Source organism: Protomyctophum bolini (assembly GCF_963924005.1).
Source record: "Protomyctophum bolini genome assembly, chromosome: 24".
Lineage (NCBI taxonomy): Eukaryota > Metazoa > Chordata > Actinopteri > Myctophiformes > Myctophidae > Protomyctophum > Protomyctophum bolini.
This window is the reverse complement of record NC_137885.1, coordinates 20,626,249-20,652,704: the sequence shown is the minus strand read 5'-3', so window position 1 is coordinate 20,652,704 and position 26,456 is coordinate 20,626,249. Positions and strand designations below refer to the sequence as shown.

The window sequence follows — 26,456 nt, the reverse complement described above, 5'->3', positions numbered from 1 at the left end:
TCGTCATGAATCCACGGGTGGGCCTGCAGTTCACGTTCTAACCACTAGGGCCAAGTGCTTCAACCCTGGAGAGCCTCCCTGGGGGCTTGGTTTCTACAGGTGTCTGTTTTGTGCAGCATCACAGATCTGTCTACTCTACAGCAAGCCTAGAGTGCCACAAATGCAATGGCAAAAGGGTGAAGAAAAACACGGAGCGCGTGCCTGTGTTCACAATACACAGGTTAAGTCAAGCGTATTATTTGTTTTCCTAGAAAATAAGAGAAAATGCCAACAGCAACCAGCCTGGATCTCCAAGGCCCCCTGCCCTGCCCTGACTGATAATGGCAATAAGCTGTACGTACGTCAACAGCATTACTCCCAGTGCTGGGGCCGAGTCTCTCGAACACGCTGGGCCGGCGGGACGGTGGTGCTGCTGCCGGGTTACTGGTGCTGCTGCTGGGGGCGGCGGTGGTGCTGCTGCTGCTGTCCGATATGGTCTTCGAATTCTCCACTGTTACCTTCCGCCTTATCTTGGACATTCTGCAGGACTGGAACGAGACCACAGCAACAGTTGAGTTTCACATTTACAATTTAGGCATTTAGCAGACGCTCTTAATCCAGAGCAATTTACAGTAAGCCAGAACAACACAAAGGCATGCTTGCATATAAATAGTGATCTAGGTAAGGATCATCAGTAAACAAAGAACATTGTCAGTCTATCAGTAGAATAGCCGTACATTGAAACTAGAAACACTAGGGATGTGCCGATGAGACATTTTGGCCGATATCAATATCCAATATAATTAATTGCTGTTATGGCTGATAATCGATATTACCGATGTAATACATGACATGTAACAGGGTGTCTGCACTGCAGGCTTAAGCAAGTCACATTTAACTGAAATACCTTGTATTTAATATTGTAAGCTTGTAGATCTGTTCAAGCTGTTACTTTGGGCTTGTTTATCTCTAAAGACGGTCCTATTGATTAATCAGACCGATACGATTCCTTAAAAAAACTATTAGAATCGTCAGATACCGAGTTTTGTTTACCGATTTACCGTTTGCTGATTAATCTCCCATCACATTCTGCAGGACTTTAAATATATGCAATATATTCATTTTATCGTCATCTCCTTTGAGAATGATGGATAAATAAATACGTATATTATTTCAAAAAGCCACTCATGGCATGTACATAATGCACACTGTCAGTGTCGGCACGGCTCATTTGTAAACATTAAATCAGGTTGACGTATATAGTCTCTTAACACAAGTGGTGAGTGAGGGACAGTGATTATTTCACTGTGGAGTCGACATGGACTACAAATATCATGTCACTGTTTTAAATGAATATTAGACCATTGGCGTCTCAACCAGTGGTCCTTCAGGGGGTCCCCAGCTAAATGACGGGGAGTTGGTAACTCACCAAATGGACCCTTAGCTCTGGTCCATAGCAACGGCATTAGAGCTATGGACCAGAGCTAATGGACCCTTATAGATCTTTAACTCTTGAGCACGTAACATCATGAAACCGAATGGACCCGTTCATTGTATGGTCTCAAGAGTTAAGTTATTGTTACACATCTGTAACAATAACTTAATGTAGCCTTTTTTGTATCAACATTTGCCTGTTATTTCTCCTAATGGGGCCACATCAATACAGCAGAGCATGCATTGTGGACAAAATCTTATCCAACGACAACATACTCAGTCTTGCTCTTGGGTCTGAGAGGCTAAATCTCGTAAAGTCTGATAATGATGTACCGTGCATGTTCACAATCACATCATGTAAAAATGCTGTACCCCCTCCAACTGTATATACTCGCCATTTGCAAAAAAAATGATTGTATTTTGACACTTTCTTTGGCAATGAAAACTAAATGTTTTCTCATGCCAATAAATCTCATTTGAATTTAATTGTATACTTTACTTTACTTAAGAGCTAATATAAGTGCCTACCTAGCCTGTATCCCAAACGACAACAATATGCAGCATTTTTGAGTTTGTTGTGCTCAGGGCTAAATGCTAACTCCAGAAACTCTGTGGCTAGTAAGCGACTGTTAGTCTGTTCCGAATTAATTCAAACTAAATAATGAAAGAGTCTAGGGTGGGTGGTGTAGTGAACAGAGCCTACCTTTGAACAACACACACACACACACACACACACAACAGCACATGCTAAAGCTAACGAGGTTAGCCTCGGCGTCTTAACGCGCGGCTAAATAACGAAGCTAAGCTAGCAGAAGGCTAGCACAACAAAGCTCTCTCTCTCTCACACACACACACACACTCAGAATGTGAACAGTTTGTCGTGTGTGTCAAGAGTCCAAATAAGAGCCACTCACTGCCTTCAAGAGAAATAAACACTGAAGGTTTATTCTTTTATCTCAATGGAGGAGGAAGAACAACAAGAAGCAGTGGAGGAAAAACAAGATGCAGCTTCCCTGTGTGCCTTCATGTTGGCAACGAAGCTAATCGCGGAGGGACCGACGCGACGCGGTACTATCGGCGACGACAACGAGATGTGGTCAAAAAGTGCTCATATCCGGACTCAGTCCTTGGCTCAGCTCAGAGAGCTCAGCCCGCCCACTGTATCCGGTTATTGCCCGGATCTGCAGCCTGCAGAGTGAGTTGATTGATTGATTGATTGATTGATTGATTGATTGATTGATTGATTGATTGATTGATCGACCGATCGATCCATCCTCATAGCGGGGATCTTCAGTGAATCCCCACTATGAGGCTGGCCAAGCCAGGCTATAGTCTATATAGAATGGGTATATTTCAAACGAAAGTATAGGTCAATACACAAATTGCTACATACAGTATAGTACTATAAGTACTATAGGTAGTACTATACTATAGGTACTAACTATATAGTAGCCATTTAGTACTATATTTGCGCCTACAGGTCATTGTGGTCACAGGTCCTTGGTTGGTTGGTCACCCCAGGCAAGCCCCCACATATGGTGCAGAGGTCTTAAATTGTGACATCATGTGACATCATCAGGGATGGAGATGTGGAGACCCTGATGTCATAGTAAATGCGGCGTGCTGTCGTAGACTCGTAGTTAAGCCCATATATGGAGATCTCTGATGTCATCAATATTGTCCAGCAACTCTACATCTGACCTCAAACCTCAAACCCTTAGATCGCCATATATGGATATATATCAGAACCTGTTCTGACATTCCATTATGTTGATCCTTCCCCATCCATCCTTCCTCTTCGATGATACCAGTCCATTTCAAACTCTAGACGGGCCTGCCCAAAAGTTATTAGTGCAGCCTCGCCCGGCAGCCGGCGAAAACTAGAGTTCTCAACAGGCCTGAAAATGAAGGCCCGGACCAACATGGGCCGTCATCAAACGCTGTGCATTCAAAAGAATAGATCTTTAATACTGTATGGAGCTTACCTGTTCTGATATTCCATAATGTATATGGAGTGGACCTATATCTGACCTCATCAAACCATGTACACTCAAGACATGCTCGGATGCTCCTTATATGGCCAGTACAGAATTCATTCAGTGTTGATCTGACCCCCATGCCAAAGCGCCAGCGCTTGCCCAGTAGTCTGCCGTCAACGATGCGGATGCGTGCACGGGTACTCATATTGCATCGACTTCACCAAGAAACAGGCAATGTGATGTAGTTGGCAGGATTATAAGGAAAGGTAAACTTGAAAACAATTGGACAAATAACCACATTGATATTATTTTTTAATACATAATTCATAAAGGAAACAAGTTATGTATACATAAACCTTTTTATAGGGGTAGCAGATCAATTTCACACTGAATTACAACAATAAAAACGAGTTAAAATGAACAATGTCACAAAAGCAGTAATGGCCTACAATTATTACAAAGTAGGATACAGAGACCCAGGAATAGGATACAGAGATATGAATATGAGCAGGAGAAGTGGAGACTATACCAATGTGAAATAACATGCAAGGAAGGAACCACTATTAGGCTAAACACAGGTTGATAACAGACTAAAGATCAGGGGCTGATTTCATCACTTACTCCTATATCCCTAAACCTATTTTACAATAGTTCAAATAGTTGATCTACAAGCTCACATGTCAATGTAGATCGGCTAGTTGATATATATTTTTTCAAAATAGTAAAGAAAAGATAGCACAAAGTCTAATATCAAGAGCTTGGGCCAGTGGTCCAGGCACATGCCACACAGCGTGTCGCATGTTCGAGTCCCGTTCATGATGACCTTTGCTGCATGTCTCTCCCCCTCCACTATCCACTATCAAAGGTATTAAAAGCCAGTGGAACCCACTTTGAGAACCCCTGCTTTACATAATTCCATATCTTCTTTGCATGACGCACAGCAGTCCACTGATGGGGCATCAAAATGGTGTGTACACTGTAGTCTGTAGTGTACTACCTTCTTTTCATATTTTTATTTCAGATAAGAATAATGGAGCTTGCACAAAATCTAATTTGTAAACCTTTGATGTGAAAATATGATTCTCTCTTCAGTCTCTTTAATGGTTGGTTTTTTTCAACCAAGGTTCATGTTTTAGGTGGTTAAGTAAAAGAAGAGTGTTAATTTATTTTTCATTTGCTGCTTTCGTTTTAGCGTTTTTACGCAGATTTCTTTATTATCATTTACTACAGTCCTACTAGACCTCAGCTAATTACATCTGGCCACAAAAGATCACGGGATCTATTGAATGTGAAGGGGGAGACAAACTGACATATTGAGCCTACGACACAGTAAGGTATCCCCCTTCACATTCAGTGGATCCCGTATCTTTTGTGGACAGCTGGAATTTCCACAAACTTTTGTAAAAAATAAAATTGCCACTTGTTGGAATGCCCCTGCCCCCGTCAAAAATCGTTAGAACAAAAGAAAGCAGCAAATGCAAACACACACACACACACACACACACACACACACACACACACACACACACACACAATAAACGAGAGAATGAATGCATACAGGGTAAAAAAATGAGTTTACTGGTGAATAACAATATAAAATTTTGTTGAGCACATATGGAGGCAGAACTCGCAACACAGGACTCACAACACAAACGCAAGACTTGTGTTTGATCTGTAACACAAATCGTTCTCACTCAAGTAACATACTTTGACTGAATATCTGCAAAATAAAACAAATGCTGACATGCGTCCATATTAGTAATGATTATCAGTGCATATTTATCTCAGCACAGTGGCACATATCTTCACACCTTGTTATCAACAGTTATTAGTATGTTATTATTAAAATAGCACTACATTATTTTTTGACCCCAAAAGATTTGATACAAAAATTTATCTGATTTCACCCTCACGCAGACTATTAAAAAAAGTCAAGGAAGAACATTTGGGGAAAAAACACTTAGTGCTCCTTTAACTTTCTAGCTATTACACACATCTAGAATACATTTGTTTTTCTTCTTCCCTAAAATAAAGAAATGCTTTGTAATTCTCCTGGGAGCCAGTTGCACCACCTCACACTAAGTTCAAACTTAGCCCAGTTATAGCTTAAATGGCTTTTAACTTTTTAAGTCAAGCCATTTAAGCTATAACTAGGCTAAGTTTGACATGGCATCACACACAACATGTGAAAAGGTCCTAGCACCAGGAAATACATGTTAGATTTTTCAGGCATTTTAATGTAAGGGGATATGTAAATCTGTAAGCAGTAAATATGGCGCTGTCTCACTATTAGTGAAAGAGTCGTTTGCAACGGTACATATAGACGGGGTCAACACATACATTCAGAGTAGTTGATGGCACAATAGGCGACTCACAGATTAGCATCAATGTAATTATGTAAGAATCCTCCGTTATGCATTTTCTGCAGTGCGAAAGTGTCCCATAATCGTACCCATAATGCCACAGCATGTTCCGTTTTAGGTTTGGTTAAAATCCAGTTTTGCACAGGCAGTGTGGTCAAGTAAGGTACCCAGATCTATGGCACTATTGCAGTGGGAAAATACTATATCCTCAACATATATATCACACACATCAGTGTTTCATTTATATTTAGCATTAGCATGTAATCAAACAGATACTTGTGGCTGTGTCCGTCTATATTCGAGACCTGTTCAGTGTGTCTCTCTGCAGCATTATAAGAGTAAAGCGGTAAAGCAAGCAAACAACTGCTGATTATTATGTTCCCTTGGCAGCCTATCGTCTATCAGTTATTCTAACACACTGGCCCTCAACATCGGCTTCGGGGGCCACCAGGGGTCCAAAACTCCAAATGGACCCTTACAGGTCTGTAACGCTGAGAGTGTAACAAATTCCATTTGTTACACTCTCAGAGTTAAATCAACACTGCAGATTTTACAGTGTAGATCACTGTACTGTGATACTTTACTGCACTGTAAACTCTCCAGAGTTACAGACCCACAAGAGTCTCCATTTGGACCGATGGTGGTCTCCGGAACCGGCGTTGAGAAGTAGTGGTCTAACCTCCATTTGCATTCCTCCGGGGCAGTGGGCAGAGACCACCGACGGGGTCATTCTCAAATGCGCCAACCTTTAACAGCGTTGGGACGGCAAGCATTTATATGGCCATCGTGACCTGGATGAACTGAGAGAGAGAGAAAGGAAGGATGATTATTTTATTATTTATATATATATATATATTAGTTTTACTTAAAAGAGAAAAATAAAGACTGAAGCCTGATTCATACTACTAATACCACGCAACAGTATCACAAGACAAAAACAGATGATCCACAAGCTTGCGGCACGTTGTGAGCTTATTTCGGGCACGGCGTTGCCATGCAACTGAATGTAACACAAGGCTGCATGCGGCCAGGAGAGAGAGTATATATGTGTGTGTGTGTGTGTGTGTGTGTGTGTGTGTGTGTGTGTGTAAATGCAGGGGTTCTCAACCTGGGGGGGGGGGGGGGGGTCACCAAATTATTTGGGGGTCCCCAAAATATATTTTAAGAGTTTACATAGTACACATAGTATATGCATAAACCTTCCTTAACCCATTTTGACCTGAGATCAGATTTAAAAAAAGTTTTCTGAAAAAGCTATGTTTCTATGTCAGTCATTCTTCGACTTTTCAAAAATAGCAGACCTACAAGCTCGCTGGCGCGCTATGAGCTTGTAGATCTGCTATTTTTCAATAGCTAAAGCATAACATAATGCGAACACCAAAAGGGGTTCCCGCCCCAAAATGGGTTAATAATTATATCTGGTTTCAGTATTCATATCTGGTTTCAGTATTCATTTATGATATATTTTCTCTATTATTTTAGGTTTTAGGTTATTTTTGCAGTCAGTTTGTATTGGGGGTGGGGAGTGAGGGTGGGGCAGGGGTTGCAAGACATGGCAAAAGCATCTCCGGGGGTCCCCAGACAAAAAGAACCCCTGTAACAAATGGACAGACTTACATCATCATATTGGAAGGACACACTTCCCTGCTGCATAGAGTCTCTCCGTTTGAAGGTGTCTGTACAGAGCAGAGAGGTACAGTGTCAACTCACAGATACACTACTGCAGTGGTTCCCGCAAACACTGGGTCAGGACCCAAGGTTCCCAAAGAAGCAACAATTTTCATGAATTAAAAACAAATTATGATAACAAATAAATGATTTGTCAGTAATTTCATGAAGAAATCAAAGAACATTTTAAAGAAATCTCATGAATTAGAAAACAAATGTTTAAGAAGTAGGGAAAAAGGCCGATCTACAAGCTCACAATGCGGTGCGAAGAGACACGTTGTGAGCTTGTAGATCGGCTATTTTCACCCAGTTTGGGTCCCGGGCGAATATCTAATTTCTGTTTTGGGTCACAGGCTGAAAGGTTTGGGAAATACTGCACTGCAGATTCAAGTGCACAGTTGTTCCTTGCCCCATTAATATTAACCATGCAGCAATATTTTAAAAAGATGCATCATTAGTCCTCATGTCATGATAGGATCACATTGACTGACAATACTGGTCATTACTGTGTTTGGTGCGTAGTAAACATAACAAGCTGTGCACCTCATGTGTACAGTATAGGTTTACATGTATTAGTCAAGGGAAATTGGAATAGTACTGTCAGTATATCGAACAGGATGCAATTTCCTTTTGCAAATTGCATCATTCTGCAATAAAACTTGTGGTCTTGAGTTAAACTGTGGCACATAATCTCAGCTAAAATCGTCCAGATTATGCCTCTCACAATCATTACATAATCTCCTAATCACAATTGAGATAAATTGATAAATCACAATTATTTTTGCATAATTATCAATCGTTTCCATGTTGGAAAAGGTTCTACAACCTTGTCAACGCCAAATGATCCAAAACTCCTCACAAGCAAACACTTGTGGCAGTCCACTGATGGCTCAATGCAGACTAGAATGAAGATGACGACTATTGGGTCCGGTAGTGAATAGTATGATACCTGTAAGAGCCCTGAGTTTAACACAGCAGGCCACGTAGTCGTCAAAGTAGATTCTTCCTGATTTGCTGTAGCGCTTGATCATCACATTGAGGGCCTGTGGGCTGACTCTGTAGCCTGTAATATCACAACAAAGAAAAGACAATAAACTTGGGAGTTATAGATTATCCTGAAATGGAGGAAACACTACGGGTTCAATCCCGGCCCCAAAAGGCAACAGACTGAAACAAGAGACAGTCTCGTGATGCATTTAACATTTAATATCGAAATAACCATTTTATAGTGCTCAGGTTAACTCCTGCAATATCATTGTGTGCATGCATGTGTGGTATGTGACATCAACTGTTTTTGTGTGCTTGCTGCATAGTTGTTTGGACTGGATCACCAAATTATTTTATCTGATAAGCACGACAGGGATTAAGGGCATGGCAGGTATGTGCGTCCGTCACTGAATAGAATAGGGAGTTCAATTGAGTAACAAGAGGACTAAGTTAAATTCCCTGTGCACATAACTAGAAAAGAATATCACCGTTTGTTCAAAAAGTGTGCTGTACGTCAATTATTCATCTCCCCCACAAATATTCCTAAAAGTAGATTGGTCGCATCAATGCCACGGCTTTTTATACCCGTTCCAAAATCTCCCTGATTTTTTTTGCCTGTCTTTTTTCAAACAACTGGATTTGATTGTTACTTCATTTATATGGGCGGATAAAACACCTCACATTTCCAAAACTCACTTACTGAAGGATGTAAGTGAAGGAGGCCTTGACCTCCCAATGTTTAAACATTATTATTGGGCTGCAAATGCATGACTGCCTGGTCCTCTGACGCCCCCCTCTGGTTGAATCCATGGCAGTCTCAGTAACCTCACTCGATCTCTGCTTCTCTCCAGAGCACAGCCTTCACGTAAACTGTTAAATCCTAATTGTGTACTGAACCAGATTATAAAGGGTTTTGTTTTGCCTAATGTCTCTGTATTATTTAAACCAGGTATTATGGATGGCGTATTTTCAGATTGGAGGAGGAGGGGACTGAGCTGCATTAAAGATCTTTACAATAAACTCAATTGCAGACTAAATCATCTTCCTCAAGCACATTTTTTCCGGTTCCTCCAAATTAGGCACCTTCGGGGTGAACAATCCCAGGACATACAGTCAAACCCAAGGGCCACTGGTTCTATGACATAATTCTCACACATCCAAACTCTATACATTTTGTTTCTGGCTTTGTTGCTGTCTTTGGGGCGTCAGTGGACTCTGGTCATGATGATGTGTGGGGCTGTGGGTTGTGGGGCTGTGGGTTGAGGAGCTGGGCTATTTCAATATCAGATGGGTTGTGGGAGGAGGGCCCGTCTAGAGCTGTTCTATCAATTCTAGATATAGATTGATTAAATTTAAAGTTTTGCACAGATTGCATTACTCCTAATCTAAAGTCTAATCTAAAGTCTCCCCTATGAGTGATAGATGTGGTATATTGCAGAGGGTTCTCTGTCACATACATTCTGGCAGTGTACATATTCAGAAATAATACTAATAACACATTTCTGGGGAAATATATTTAATTGGTTCTCCAGACAATTGGAAAGGGACAGCCAGATTGCTGCATTATATTTGGTTGCTCTGATGAGACAAGGGCCCTCCAACTGTTTTCTGTGTGTGTGTGTGTGTGTGTGTGTGTGTGTGTGTGTGTGTGTGTGTGTGTGTGTGTGTGTGTGTGTGTGTGTTAAGCTTACTTTTCTGTCATCTAAATAAAGTATGTAAAAAAACAACTATCCCAAGGGTTATTAAATACACAATTAAGATTAATTACAGCCATCATTTCTCTGAACAATGTTCCAACATCTCAGTCTCATCTTAGTTACATACGGTATCATTATGTCAATGTTGCATGCCCCAAATGTCCAACTTGTGACAACATTGCATGCATTAAACTGCTGAACAAGAGCCTAGTCTGGTGATACTGCACAGACAAAACTTTATTTGTTTTAAGGGACTCCTTTTTAGATTTATACAAGTACATTCATGACCCATTTTTAATTTGTAATTATGCACTCACAATTGTATCATGCAGATTGGTCACATTATGCACAATGCACTAGACATGTAACGATTCACTCAACTCACGATACGATTCGTATCACGGTATGAGGTTCATATTTATCTTCCCCCCTGAGATTCTTTAGGCGGGTAAAAATATGGTTTGACCCTAAAAAAATTGTAACAAAAGGTTTCTCAACTGATTTATGTGGTATTAGGTGTCCTAAATAACATACTAAAAGTTTACCAAAGTTTGACCACCCGAAATGTGTTTTTTTAAGATGGCCGCCGCCAGTTCTTAAAATACCATTACTCCTCCATTATTCATCCTAGAAAAGTAATTTTGGTGTCTAACCCTATGTTTTGGTTATCTAGGAATCCAATTAGCATATATACATTTTAGTCAAGCAATTACAAGTACAATGATATATTAAAGCAATTGGTTATAAGGTTATAACAGTGTAATAGGACATTACCCTTTTCTATAATGCCGTACTGCCCAGGATTGGTGAATTCATCACCTATACAAAATTCACATTCTGTTGAAGCTTTCAGGAGATTTATTTTGATACCATAACAATAAGGAATATATTCATTATTACTATGATGTGACATTTGTAAAAGCATGGCTGCCAAGTGATAGACTCATTAGACTGGGAATATTACACGAATCATGGAAGAAATGTACAGAGAAATGTCTGCACTATTTTATTTGTATTGTATTGTCTGGCAATAATAATAATAAAAATATGTCCCCTAGGGTAGTGGTTCCCAAACTGTGGGCCGGGACAAACATTGTGAAAATAGGCGATCTATAAAAGCTCACAATGCTGAGTGTCTTTGCACCAAACACACTCAGTAGGACAATTGGCCACTTGTCTGGTCCATGGGGTTAGATGGACTCCTCAGTGGGGATACATTGGAGAGAAATGGCCCCTCATGGGCCTAGAGACTAGACTCTAGTCTGAGGGTGTCAGTCCAGAGCTATCACACATGTATCTTGGTATATAGGCAGGTGCTGGAGTGTGGCATGGATAGGGTTCAGTTATGCTTGTCACAGACATCTTCTTATTCCCGAGACTGTAGTAGTTGTGTGTGTAAAATTAATTTCACATTTACTTTGTATTTGGTACTGCTGGCAATAACCTTGAGCCCTGGGCTCCAGTCTCGGTCTCCCCATAGAATCCCAATCTAACCTCCCTCCACGCTGTAGCCCTGCTGCTATCCAACAAACAAGCATTGCTGCCTTCCAATGCATGGCTTTTTAAGTCATATGGCAGCCAAGACTATGGACTTTAATGTTTGTTTAGGGCACACTGAATGACAACGTAGGATGCCATGTGGCCAATATAAATACAGTGGGCGCCCCTAATTTCGTGTTTTTTGCACTTTTTGCATTTTCGTACTACAGTAGCTGTTCTAGAGGAGAGGGTATTCTGCGCCATAATGATCAGTCACTGGGGGCCCCAGTAATATTAATGGTCAGCCACCAACCAGACACCGACTCTCCTGTGAGCCAGTCCGACATAGGGACACCCCTGTCTGCCTGACAAACAATCATGCACCACGTGGAGGTCTTATAACCACCACTATGTGGGTCTGACCCTTCTGTATACCTATGCCCACTCTAAGCGCCTATAGCTCAGACCTAGGAGCCAGCAGGAGGTCCATTTGGGACCAGCATGCATACATTTAAGAACACGACTGCCTGACAGTCTTGCAACATGCGGAGGTCTTATAACCACCATCAGTGGAGACTGTCCTCACTACCTATGCCAACTCAAGAGGTCCTATCTCGGGAGTAAGAGCCAGCATGGTCCACATGGGACCAGTGGGACTATAAGCCAGGCGACATATAGGAACACTCCTCCCAGCCTAAGCTAAACCCCAATTCCTTAGTTTCTACCTCCTCCACACTCCGTTCCCCAGCATGCCGTGACCCCCACCTACATGAGTGAGTAGATTAATCTTGTGACTCATGTAGGCGTATTTATTTTGAGATGTTTCCTCAATGTGGATATGCAACTGGTGCAAGTTGCAACATCCTTTGCAGGAAACTATGGCATTGCATTTATTGCACTTTGCGTGCTCAGCCTCAAGAGTCATTTCCCTCTCTGTTAACCACACTCGCAAAGTGCAATAAATGTGATGCCATAGTTTCCTGCAAAGGATGTTGCAACTTGCACCAGGAAACATCTCAAAATCAATACGCCTACACGAATAACGTTAGAAAATAAAAACTACTAACTTCTACAGAGCTTTTTATTATGACTCGACGTCTTTCTGTCTGAATCACGTTAACTATAGAGCCATGAATTAAATAAAAATCAATTTGTCTGCACTTATTTTTACAACTTATAAGCAACTCAATTGCTTATTATTTGGCTCTAAATTAATCACGCAACTGTTGAGAGCCCAGCCTTTAGGTGCATATACATATACCTCCATAGATTGATTACTTTATAAACAGTTTGCAGAAAAAAGCACAGGATCATAGCCTACAGTACAATAAAAAATAATATTAAATTAATCTGAACATTAAAGACATTTGTCACCACAACAATATCATTATTGTAATGTGTACTGTATATTTAATATACAGTACGAATTGCAACAATGATATTGTCGTGGTGGCTAGATGGTGGTGGTGAAGTTTAAATAATAGTGCCAACTCATAATTGTAAAGTGCAAATACAATAATTTAATTTGTGTTTATTAAGTACTTGGTTAGGTTAGTTATAATATAAGCATAATATATGTCAGATAAAAGGGAAAAAAATTATATTAGGAACCGTTAGGATATTTATTAAATATTTAGTTTAGTTAACTTGAAATTGGTGACTATTTCAGAGGGTTTTAACAGTCACAAACACAATATTGGATTTCACAATTATCTAGTTGTATCTCTGCAATTTGGACAAGTTCAATGGACTCCTAGACCCCAAAAACATAGGGTTAGACACAAAAAGTACTTGTCTAGGATGAATAATGAACTAGTTAGGCTATTTTAATGGTTTTTAGGCCATCTTGGACGCCATCTTGAAAATAACACCTTTCGGGTGGTCAAACTTTGGTAAACTTTTAGTATGTTATTAAGGACACCTAATACTACATAAATCAGTTGAGAAACCTTTTGTTACAATTTTTTTAGGGTAAGGTGCTTTTTTTTCATATATTTACCCGCCTATAATGTGATGTGACAACAATAAAGTTGATTCTGATTCTTCTTACATGAACCGTGAACTCCGGTCTGAACACTCACCCATAGAGGAGATGGACTGGGACATCTCCATGGGTTCCATGGTTCCACTCCTGTCCTGGTCGAACATCACGAAGTTCTGCTTCCAGCCGCTGAGGGCCGTGAACAGCTCCTTGAACTCATTAAATCCCATCTTGCCAGTGTAATCCCTCTGGAGAGAGTCTGGTTAAGGCTTCATCTCTGATACATAGAGTGGTGACTCCAAAATATCATGATAGGTCCAGGCATGTTGTGTTCGGGCACGTTTTACCTCGTCATCAACAACAGGTAAAGACAGGACTGACTCACTGTAGTGCATGCGTTTATATCTAATGGAAGAGTTTTCTTGTAAAATACAAGATTTAGGCTCCATTTATACAAACCATCATTTGGCTCTAATTGGATCCCGAGCAGCGTTTCCCCTATATTGTGTGGTGACCAGCCACAACAGTATGATTTTTAGTAGGAGGTCACAAATAGGCAAAAAAGGCAAATAACCACAAAAGACTGCAAGTAAAAGAAATCGCAAAAATGCCACGTGCACACGTGCTGCACGAACATGCATGTGTGAAAAGCTCCTCAGCTTCTGGCTAGGGGAAACACTGCGACAGAGTTGGAATTCTCTGCCTCAGGGCAGTGTTGCACAGAGATTAAGTTATTTTTCCATCCATATCCCCTGGAGGCTTGAGGCCACACAGAAATGACTTCATCTGTCCATTATTAAACACAACCAGAACTTTGTGTGTCCTCCAGATGACATCACACACACACACACACACACACACACACACAGTGAACTCAGATGCCCTCATGCTACACACACCAAAGTCAGCCCTGTTACACACAGCTACAGATTTGGGTCATGTTGGATACAGAGCACAGTGATTTTACTAAACGTATTATAACCCCAAACGAGAATATATTTTATACAGTAAGAGGTAGATTAGGTTTCTGTTTGACCTTTTTAGAACGAGTCCTGTATCTTTTCAAACATTAAATGAGATAAATGAGAAAGTAGGATTTTGTTCTTTCCAGTGAAACCATATTATCGAACTATAATTTATATAGTAGTAGTCCATAGTCCGTTTGGGGATATGCCATACCCAATCCCTACCTCTCTCTCTCCCCCAAAGTCAAAGTCGTACGATTAGTCACACACGTTACCACAGTGAAATTTGTTCTCCGCATTTGACCCATCATTAGTTGATTTGACCCCCAATCCAACCCTTGATGCTGAGTGCCAAGCAGGGAGGCATTGGGTCCCATTTTTTACAGTCTTTGGTATGACCCGGCCAGGGATCGAACCCCCGACCCCCCCAGTTCCAGGGCGGACACTCTAACCACAAGGCCACTGTCTGGTCCTGTTATATATAACAGGTCTCCCGTGGCACACCCGTTATGCGATGCTCAGCCAATCACAGCGCAGAATGGCACACCTTCCAGCCAATCACGGTGCAATATATATATATATATATATATATAGGCCTTTTTTATATTACAAAACAATACAGCTTACGGCATGTATACAGTATACTGTACATACATACAGTACATACATACACACACACACACACACACACACACAGTTGTAAAAGATACATCCAACATTGCGATCATGATCTTGCACGTCTCCAAGCTGAAGGCTGTAAGGACAGGAAAGACAACATGCATGTTACAATTCTGATTACGGTATTCTGCACTGTCCAGAATTACATTATGGCACAAATATCGTTGTCGGGCAGAAAACCGGCTAGCTAGCTCCATGTTTGAACTTTGTGTTTTTTCCTTAAACTAACAGCCTACTTGATCATACTACAGCGACACACTAAAAAGTAGCAAAAGTAGCAGACCCACAAGCCCGAAACGTGGCATGACACAATCTGTTTTAAGCTGGTTGATCTTCTACGTTTGCAGTTTTTTAAAATTTGAATCCCGAAAAGTAATCGTTTGGGAGATATGCGTTTTAGAGCGGGCTGAACCCCACGGACGGTTTGCTGTTAAATCAAGTCTCTGAATAAATCCATTCATCAAGTTATTTTCTTCATTTTTGTTTCCATTTTTGCTCATATATTGTATATTTTACAAACCATCTGTGACTGAAAGACATCATCGGGGTAAGTAAAGGATAGAAATAAAGTATTTTTTTGTGAACTGCCCCTTTAACAGTGAACTCACGGTTGTAGGTGCCACTGATTCCTGACTGGGTCAGACACCTCTGGAGTTCATCTGCGTCGATCTCACCATCCTGCCCACACACAACAGAGAAAGGGAGTCATATTTAAACATGTTTCACATTCCTATCCTTCTATGAAGCCCTTTTCATAGGCTTTTCTAAACATTTTACATTGCCATCATTCCAAAGATACTCATGCATTTGAATCACAACTGAATTCTGCAGACATCTCATGTTGACAGGGAGATTTAGGCGACAGTTCAGGGAAGGGAGGTTCTGGGAGGCTTAAGAGAGATGTCAGCAACTGCTATATTTTGGTCCTAATTCACAAGAGACTGTGGTACTGTATATCAGGATTATCATTAATACATGCACAAGCATAGTGGTGATATAATCGATTATAGCCCGTTATTTTCATCATGATATGTCATGGCCTTCCAGTGTTTTATTGCTTTTATAAGATTTGCTCACAATTTTAACAGAAATTGGAATGGCAGTGGTGCCGAGATTACAGGTCTGAGAAAAGCACAAAGAGTTATAGAATTTTCAGAATGTCAAATGTGCAGTATGTATTTCATCTACCTGAATTGTACTCATTCTTGCACACTGTGCTAAATCTCACTTGGCCAGAAGGCCCTGGTGTGCAGCTGTCCCCTTCTCCTGGCTTCTGTTGTCATTTTGTTCTTGACCGGTCAGCTTCTCTTAGTATTATAGCCTTCATATTTATCACCATTTAGGGAGAACTTCTTTGGGTATGAGACGTGTTTGAATTGAAATAGCACCTAAGGACGTTTTTGCGCCCCTGGGGCTAGAGGGGTGTGGAGCCCAGGGCAGGAAGCTACCGTCTTTCTGTTTTTGATGCTCGATCTTAATACATTTCAACAAACCTTCAACATTCTGTGGAAACATGTTTTTCCATGACACAAGCTTGCATTACTTAGTTTACCACAACAGTATCGCACGCCGTCTCGCTCAGGCCCGGATTAATAATGGAATTTAGTGGAGCTTAAGCTCCAGGGCCCGCAGTTTGCAGGGCCCGGTACGAGACTATACAGGAGTAGGTACAGCTGTTGCTTCTGTCAAAATATAACGCAACACAGGAAATGAAAGTCTTCAGTGACGTTGCACCCACATGGTTGCATTGTCGTCAATAATAATCTGTCTTTAAAACGTTCTGATATTAATATAGCATATTGGCATTGTCTGTTGGTGCACAAATGTTATGTGGACCATGTAACAACATGGTCAATAGCACTGTTTGCAAATGTAGGCTACATTTGGCCACAAAGACAATTTAGACAAAATATGCTGCTGTCTGCTAATGGAGCTTGTAGAATGTAGATATAGGCAAATATTTTTTCGGGAAAATTGCGTGTGTTGTTGAGTGGACCAGTTCCATGCCAGTCTTGCCAGAACAGTGATAGTAAATCACTTTAGTAAATCTGAAAAACGATATTAACACCAGAAGTGGAGCTTTTCAAAGTCTTTCTCAACCGTCCGTTTCTGTATACATTCTCCTATTAAGGAGGCAGCTTTTTGTTTTCGCTTTTCAAGCTATTCAGGACCTGAATAGCTTTTTTCAGGAAGGTATGATATGCGTGGTGCATCAATTAGCTGTTTGGCTGTTGGATACAGTATAAGAAAATACATGAAACAGCATCGTTTTTTCCCCCCATCTCATCATTGCTTCTTGTTAATGACTGTATAACCATAAAGTAATCTCCTAGTCCTTACATAATAGTTTAGCAGAGACTGAAGTTGGAAAGGCTGTGCCCAGTGCCTGGCTGTGTCTTGTGTATCAGCAGGCAGCGCAGGCAGTGGTGGATATGCGCTGAACGCATGCATGTTAATTAATTAATTAATTGGCTGAATCTGTAGGGCCTTTTGATTTGGTGAAGCGCCAGGGCCTTGAGAGGGGTTGATCCGTCACTGGTCTGGCTAACAGCTCGGAGACATAAAGAGCTGATTCATCATTTACGCCTTCTAAACTCTAAACACAGACATATACACTTATAGCGGATGTAGGAGCTGCAGCAGACTACAGAATTAACTCTTAAGGAAGCTAAACATCCAGATAAGGCTTGCGAGTCGTTTGTGTCACTTCCTTCACAATCATTCTGCGGTGGGCTCTGCAGCCACAAACATTTGAAACTCTGCCTGGATTTCCTCCACATAATGCTACATCACTGTGACCCATAGGAGCCGTTAGAGCTTGCTACCGCAATACTAAAGTAAAACTGACTTATCTGTTCATTTTAGATATCAGGATGAGAAAAAAAGGCAGAAAACAGACACAGATATCCCAAACCGATACTATGCTGGGTGCTGGATCAAAACTTTGGCATGAAATCAAAAATCAAAAATACACACCAGTGTACTCCTGCTTGCACATTTATTTATTTTAGGGTGGAAAGGTTTGGTAAAGGTCTCAAAAGGGAAGTAGTACAATGGTGTGCAGATTGTATTTATTTGTATTACACCTTAGATATCAGAAGATTCAGAACATCAGTGGTTAGATATCAGAAGTTTCAGTGGTTCCTAAACTTTTTAGCCTCTGACTGTGACCCAAAAGAGAAATTTGACGTCTCCTCAGCAGGACCCAAACTAATGAAAACTTCGTACACATTTGTTTTCTAATTTATGGGATTTCATTTATTTCTCTTTAATTTCTTCATGAAATTACTGAAAAGACCCATTGAATTTTGTATTGCTACCACCCCCCCCCCCCTCCTCCTCTCTCTCCTTCGTTTTCCTTGTTTCTTGCGAACTATGCATAAAAGCGAAGTTGTTTTTTTTTTCAAAATGTTTAAAAATAATTAAAAACAATGTAGAAAACCAAAAATAAAGGGACCCATAAAAATGTGTACGTGACCCGGGCCATTAGTGCATAATGTTAACGTACCTGGCCTGCTACAGCAGTAAAATACCCCCACATTGGGTCGTTGGTGGGCATCTGACCGCCACCGTAGGGTGCCCCATATTGTTGCCCATATTGTTGGTATTGCTGGGGTGGTCCAGCTCCCATTGGTCCCATGGGTCCTCCCATAGGCCCTCCTGGCATTCCCTGGTGTGGCATTCCCTGAGGCATGCCTGGCATAGGTCCCCCATACTGCCAGAGAAAGGTGAAGAAAAGCACACATTGTCTCAATATTGAATTAGGGCAGGGAGAAAACACAACCATCTCACATCACAACAATCACACACAAAATCCAGTTAGAACTGTGAGTTTCAGCTGGCTTTGCTTTGTAGTTGCATTATATAAGTAAAATAATAAATGCATAATATCAAACAAATGCCACAATGCAATTATAGTCATAAGATTTAATAAATATATATACATTACCCAACACTATTGGATTTGAGTAATGCCCCCAGTGTCCCTTCTTCATTTGAACAAACATTTGTATTCTGTGAAGTCTGTGCATTAACTGTATTGATTGAATTTCCTTGTGCACAAACTACACTCTATAAATAAGGTTTGACAGCAGAGTATAGTGTGTCCTGTCCACATAATCCTCCCACATGAATGATATCCTGGTCAGATGAGTGCAGTGACAGTCGCTGTGCCTATCCCAAGAAACTGTTGTTACTCAACAACACAGTGGTCATATGATTACGTTTGCTTTAGTGATGATCAGATGGCTGCTGCACTTTGTCACCAGTTGAAGCAGGTTTGACCAGAACTGACAGTTACTGACAGAGTGACAGGTATATATCAATAACCAAAGGCTATTTTAGTCATGGCCTTATAGACTTTAGGCCTTGTAAAGCCCAGTCCACACCAATGAAAAAGCTCCATGCAACAATTTGCAACCACTTATGCAAAGTTGCATTGGTGTGGAGTCAGCTGTTTTGTAGGAAGGCTGTAATGCAACTATACTGGTAGTTGCATTGGTGCGGTCTGGCCTTTAGGCTTAGAGAGCCAAGCTTCCTTAACTGTCTCATTACTTTATAGCAGGGGTTTTCAACAGGTGGTCCGTGGACCACTGGTGGTCCGTGGAGGTATTGCATGTGGTCCCTGACCATGCATTTAGTAATGTAGCAAAGTATTTTCTTCCACAGAACAGAACAGTGCACTAAACGTCTGTGCAGTGTGCACTGTTCCATGGAAGTGTGTCAATGTTATCAGAATTACTGGGAAGTCTGAGGTTAAGAAATTCCACAGAAAAGGCAGTTAATTAGAATCTCAAGAAGGGTGTACCACTGTACCAGCTTGCCTGAATGAGTCATCATTATTAGGAAATGTTAATGTACCCATATAATCATGTCATCATGTGCTACATCTTGCACGTATTTGCCATTTTTACTATATATTATTATTACTATTATTAAAATAGTTCAAATAGCCAATAATAGCCATAATGTATGGTTGTAGATCAGCTAGTATTTTTCAAGATAGTAAAATATGGGGGAAAAAGTTTAGGGATAAAGCACCATCGTTTGAGAAACAGTATAAGACATGGGATGCATTCCATAACAAGTGTTACGAAAGCACTAATCTTAGCCCATATCCCATTACAACACAACAGTGGTCCCCAGGTTGATCCTTAGGCAAGGTGGTGGTCCCTGGTTCACAATCAGTTGAAAACCCCTGCTTTATAGGAAAGAGTTGACACTTGACTGGGTCACGTTGTCACTGTATGAATGAAACCGTCATCACTCAGTAATCTGCTCTATGCAGAGCATTTTACAACATGTAGTATATTTCCACTACATCCATTCCTAAGATCCAAGTTCAATTAACAATGACTGTTAATGTGTTACTGACTGTGTAATAAGGCCATATCGAATTGCTCGTACTCGTAGTAAATGCAACAGTGTAACTTTCTCCTGCAACACGGTAGTAGTAGCAGCGTGAGCGTGTGCGTGCGTGTGTGTGTGCGTGTGTGTGAGAAGAGACCCACCCATGATCGGAAACCCGCCACGACCCCCGGCCAGGCCCCATCATCACCCAGCTCTTCCCTGTTACATAATCCACGTCAGAAAGAAAAAAAGAAAAAGAAAAACGCCCGCAAAACACACACTAAACAAACACACGCACACGTACTGTACTCACCCCTCCGTATCCTGGATAAGCCATGGCGCTGCTGATGAAATGTGATAAGCTGTAAACGTGTCAGCGACTGGATTTATATTTAATAATGTAAGAAGTTTGGTTGACAGACACTGCAAACACTCACACGCACACACACCATAGACACACACACACACACACACTCACACACACACAACGGACTCTTCTTCCTGTATGTGACAATGACGTCATATCCTTGGTCGGAAGTGTGTTGTTGATTGATGGAGCGGCCGGTCAATGAGTGACGAGAGAAGTGCGCTGAAGCCCGCCTCCTCCGTCACCGTAGAAAGCCTGATTTCTATTGGTTGTTCGGTGCTCGTGCAGCAGGTTCTAGAGCCCGCCTACTGCATCCGGTTAATTTCCACGCACACATACATACCGTTTCCATATCCGCTCTTATTAAACCGAATATGTTAAAAGTTTCAAACATAAAATAACAGTCAACAGACGACCTCGTTTTGAATGGAAGGCAACTCTTAAAGGATTAATGGGAAAATACATTTAATGACGTAAGACAGGCGAATTATTTTAAGAGGAGAAACAAATAGTTTCACTTTGCAACCTTTCCAGACTGGCTGGTTGCCAGTCACCCCCGATGGGCACGTTCGGAAAGTACTGAGCGCTCCGGTGCGGTACACGGGTACAGTATGTCCCAATGGTCACCACAGAGGGCGCGTTTGAGATTGATTGATTGATCGAAGTATTTATACATGGCAGTTGGAACACAACCAGTTGTGTAACTCAATTTATTTTACTTAAGTAAAAGTAGCAATACTGCAGTGCTCCACAAGATTTGATACACCACCAAGATACCCATGTGCCTGTCTAAATACTTCCTTAATGTCAACGAAGTCCACACCCACAACACCAGAGGGAGTTCAACAAACCATGTGCAACCTAGATTCGGCACAAACAAGGGACTAAATTATTTTCGCTCCTATGCCACCAAAAAAAAACGCCCTACCAACAGTCATTAAGACATGCGAATCCCTTGACTCCTTCAAAACCGTTCTCAAAGGGCACCTACGGACGGCTACAATTTGAAACTGGTCCCCGTAAAATCCGAATGTATATAAGCGTATGTATTTGTAGTTTTGTACGTCTCTAAATGTTATGATGAATTGAGCATGGTACGTGGACCCTATTGTAAACATGTGTAATACTTATGGTGTCGTCCAGTTAACAGTTTTGTATTGAGGGAGTTGTGCTTGAAATGTACTGTAATTATCCAATCTGTTAATAAATACTTCAATCAATCAATCAATCAATCAATGAGTGTTGTGTTTTAGATAAAGTTCAGAAAGAGGATTTACACTCACTGATCATCTCTTGGAAAGTGAATGTGAATGCCATCATAGCATTTCAACATCTGTTGTATGTTTTGGTATGATACAACATTTAACCACATGAACCCTATAGGCTACACGTTATGAACGTGTGTTTTCAGTGAAGATGTTTGGTGTAGAGGGAAAGGAGTGGCTAAGTATAGATCCCTGGGGGACCCAGGTCAACTAAGTATATCATGACTTAAGTGGCTGTTTAATGGGCTGGCAGTATGATATTATTTTCTCCTTCCGTTAATTCACTCTCTTTCATGCATCCATGTTTTAACTTTGTTTTTATTCTAGCATATTGACTCTGAAAGTGGGAAGATTGACCGGTGTATGTCTGTCATAATTGACATTGTGCATGTCTGCCTGCCTGCAGTTTGTCTCACTTCCTCTCTCAAAAACACTTGCACACAAAATGTATGCACAAGCCCGTACGCACGTATGCACATATACAGATACACACTCACACAAATCATTTGTCCAATAAGGGTAAATGTGCTCAGTGTTACCTGTAAACAATGTTTTATTCACGTTTGCCGTCAACCTTGGCACAGATACCTGTAAATTGAGGCATCTATGAAGTAATGCTCTTCAAACAAGCCTCGCTGCATTAGGGGAGAAAACCACTGTCTGTTTGTTTGCTTAGGATGTCCGGTATCAGGGTGAAAAAGTCTACTGTATAATGTCTAATCCCCATAAAGCCACAGTTTCATATTTGTTAAGCTTTTAACAGGCTTTTAGCCATCACTTGCAGTAGGCTATGTACTCAAGAGTCGATCTGACACAGACTGCAGCCTGAAATAGTCCCGTTCTCTTAATCTGATCACCTTCCCAGAGCGCGCTATTGAATTGACTTGAGGAAAAAATACTTAAAGGAAAGAGGAAACATCCAAGCTATTTTTGTTTCACAGCTTTCCTGGTATTCATCAACTTCATGGTGGCTGACAATAGCCTAATCAAGCGGGTAATATTTATTCATTCAAGAGCAATGAATACGAATACGACTCTAGTGCTAAAGTAAAGTATAATTTCTCCTTCAACTATAAGCACAGAACCCTCAAACCACCACATGTTCCAAAAGAACTCTAAACTAATGTTGACCTCTTCCCAGTAAAAGACTACTGTGGTGGAAAGTAAACTAAGTACCTATAATTTAATATACTGAACTTAAACTGTAGTAAACTCTAGAGTAATTAATAAAATATGATGAAAAAAGTGGTTTCAGAAATGGTTCTGTAAATGCAATATCAATACAATACAGCACTTGATATTTATTAAAAATAAAAATGTACATTTTGATGTGTAAAAGTGTGACTAAACAATTTTCACTTGCAGTGAAGTTATATTTGACCAGAATATCTACTTTGACTCAAGTGTATACTGCCATGTACCTTTTCCACTGTAAAAGATCACAATTAGACTAATGCAGTACATCATTAAAAGGTAAAAGAGATCTGTGGGCCATTCTGTGTGCATCTAAATACGGAAACAGTCAGTATAGGATTTACGACTACAGGACAAAGTCATGACTTTACAAGGTGCAAAGCAGCAGTCATGGGAAGTTGACCAGCGAGCTCTGAGCAGGACAAGAGTCTTGCCTGTCTGTCTATACATAAATCGACATTCACAACAGCAAAATGAATGCCATATCTGTATCATGATTCTGGATCCAACACTGGATCATAACTGCATGTTCTAAGTGAGGTTGCTGTAGACCAGTGACGCAAGCGGCAAGTCCTTCATTTCATGTTTGAGATTATGACTGACTGAGTTGTCTTGATACTAATATATTTTCACAGGAGCACTATCTAGCGTGTGGGCTGTTTTTCCAGTTGATTTCCCACACTGCAAACAGGCGCTAAATTCAGAAAGATGGAGAAAACTGATAGACATAAAAAGACATATATATAGCAGCACATTTATGGTAGTCGGACATAAAAGAGCCATGTGTCATTTCTGCAGCGTGTCACTACAACAATAACAACAATAACTGTGAAGTAATTATGTGTGTCACTCACTGTCAACTTAATGAACTCATGAAGAGCAGGCAACACCTTATCTGACTGACTGATGGCGTCTCCCGTTTGTAATGTGGGAGCTGCAGCAAAAACCTCTGGGAACTCAGATTAGATGGCGTCACAACACAGTCAGGGAGTGGTCATTATGTCCATACATCATACACTACTACATCAACTAAACCTAGCCTTGAAACCGTTTCACACCATCAGGGGTCACAGTTGTGCACTGAGAAAGATGTCAGTAACCAAGAATAGGGCCTATATATTATGAACCACTCAACCCCTTCACTTTGTGGTATGACAAATATAGCCAATCTACAAGCTTATGTCATGATGATGCATGAGTATTATGAGCGTGCAGATCTATTTTTTGAAACTTTTGTTGTTTAATTTGTCAGGTGAGAACACCTTGTTGGTGACCCACAGTTGGGCACAGACCTGATTGATTGAAATTTTTAAGTCAATACAAAAACTGTTACTGTGGACGACACCATGACGTCAAGCATTACCCTTGTTTGCAACAGGGTCCCCCATTTTTAATTCATCAGAATATTTAGAGACGTACAAATGTACACTTCTATAAACAAAACAGGAAATCATCATAAAGAAAGTAAAAAGGGAAAAACATATACAGTAAGGGGAAAAGGGGGTGGGGGGACTCAGACATTATTAATGGGGGCCAGTTTCGAATTCCACATTTTGTTGGCATAGGAGCGAAATTAATTTAGTCTCTTGTTAGTGCCGAATCTGGGTTGCACATTCTTTGTTGAAGTCTCCAAACACCCATACACTACACCATTTTCCCTTTTCCACCCATTCCTTCCAGACAGTAGAAGGAACATCCAACACATAAACAAGGATTAAAGCATATAGCCTTTAGCCTAGAGTCTTATTTAAAAAGGGATCAAAGTTTAGAATAATATAGCAGCCTTTTCCAGGCCCCATAAATTAAATTGTTCCACATTTTAATGTGTACTAATTACTGTAATCCTAAAAGATTCTGCCCTGTGGATCATAGCAACCTCCAGATGTCTAGTCAGTAAATAAAGAACAAGCCAAAATAAGTGGAAGAGTGCCTGCAGACTGTTTGACATAGTTTATAGCTCAATTCATACACAAAGGTAACTCAGGGTGCTTTGTATATAGGCCTTTAAGGACAAAGACATATAGGCCTACAATAAAAAATAGTGTAGCCTTAGTCAAAACTAAGGTAGGCTGAAATCTGTATGCTGAAATATAAAATGCAGTGTGAGTATTTAACCTGTAAGTTTTCAGCCTGGGTTTAATGAGGCCTGGCATATAGTCAGAGTTGGAATTTTGTTCCTTCGAACAACTATTAGCCTATGTGGTCGTTATAACGAGTAGCTATGAGCGCAAATGGGTGACGGAATAATATGAGCTCATGAGTTTTTCGGCAGTTGAACTTGGATGACGAGCACTCAGCAGCATTCAAACAAACACAAACAACAAAGTTATTAACAATCAACAATATACAACATCAGATTCAGAGCCAGGGGGGATTACTAACAGAAAACATTAAAGAGTGAACACAAAGCAACAGTTCTCACAGCTTTTTTTTTTTAGTTATTGTATACTGCCTGTCAAATACAATGAATGAAGGTTTGGAATGACTATACATTTGGATTTATGTATATGAAATTTAGTTAGAATAACAATCAAATTAATAATGTATACTTAATTTTTCTTCTTCTTACTATCATTACTGAAGCCAAACAGGACATTTTGCCACAGAAGTCAGAGTCAATATTGTCAACATTATATCTAGATACATCCTTCCAAAACGTATGTGGGTACAGTTCCAAAATAAGTGCAACATTGTCTCTGGGTACATTTCACACAATGAGCAGTTCACACAGAGATACGACTTATTCTTAAAATAGTATTAGTATAGGTCTACGCCTACACCATATGTAGTAGCCTATAGGCTATCCTATTGGTCCAGATGTTAATAACTTGAACTGGGGGATTATTATTTGGAATCTTCCATATAAATCTTCTTACCAACTTTGTTGGTAAGAAGTAGGATAACTTCTTAAATTATCCTACATCAGGCAAAAGGCAGACACTATACCGCAAAACACAGTCACTCACACACACACACACACACACACACACACACACACACACACACACACACACACACACACACACACACACACACACACACACACACACACACACACAACACACACACAC

At 40.6% G+C, this 26,456-nt stretch overlaps 2 protein-coding genes across 6 annotated transcripts in view; both read right to left on the bottom strand.

Annotated features, from left to right (window-relative positions):
* zc3h13 (zinc finger CCCH-type containing 13) overlaps window positions 1-2,465 on the bottom strand; it is a 25,338-nt gene extending 22,873 nt beyond the window's left edge. For all 4 annotated transcript variants that reach the window (XM_080758663.1, XM_080758664.1, XM_080758665.1 and 1 more), the window contains exons 1-2: window positions 2,328-2,465; window positions 342-527 (exon numbers count right to left, since the gene is read on the bottom strand). In XM_080758663.1, the coding sequence (XP_080614789.1) occupies window positions 342-518 (177 nt within the window). In that variant the 5' untranslated portion in view covers window positions 519-527; window positions 2,328-2,465. The remainder of the gene's footprint in view (window positions 1-341; window positions 528-2,327) is intronic.
* A 2,484-nt stretch (window positions 2,466-4,949) lies between these two features.
* LOC308311899 (grancalcin-like) lies at window positions 4,950-26,432 on the bottom strand. Of its 2 annotated transcripts, none has more exons than XM_080758689.1 (9): window positions 26,414-26,432; window positions 20,873-20,982; window positions 18,719-18,925; window positions 15,819-15,888; window positions 15,243-15,286; window positions 13,668-13,815; window positions 8,373-8,486; window positions 7,373-7,431; window positions 4,950-6,555 (listed from the first exon to the last, which is right to left on the bottom strand). In XM_080758689.1, exons 2-9 carry the CDS (start codon window positions 20,894-20,896, stop codon window positions 6,529-6,531), a joined length of 693 nt encoding a protein of 230 aa, XP_080614815.1. In that variant the 5' UTR covers window positions 20,897-20,982; window positions 26,414-26,432; the 3' UTR covers window positions 4,950-6,528. The 2 variants fall into 2 exon arrangements, with proteins under 2 accessions (XP_080614815.1, XP_080614814.1); XM_080758688.1 differs by lacking the exon at window positions 26,414-26,432 and adding an exon at window positions 21,016-21,156.
* Between the last annotated feature and the right edge of the window lie 24 nt (window positions 26,433-26,456).

Excerpts from the sequence above, each read along its gene's own strand:
- LOC308311899 (XM_080758689.1), bottom strand. The coding sequence starts at position 20,896 with ATGGCTTATCCAGGATACGGAGGG. Across the intron at positions 15,287-15,818 it reads AATCAGTGGCACCTACAACC|CCTTCAGCTTGGAGACGTGC; the intron begins GTGAGTTCACTG and ends CTGTCCTTACAG. Across the intron at positions 13,816-15,242 it reads TCATGATCGCAATGTTGGAT|AGGGATTACACTGGCAAGAT; the intron begins GTATCTTTTACA and ends GACTCTCTCCAG.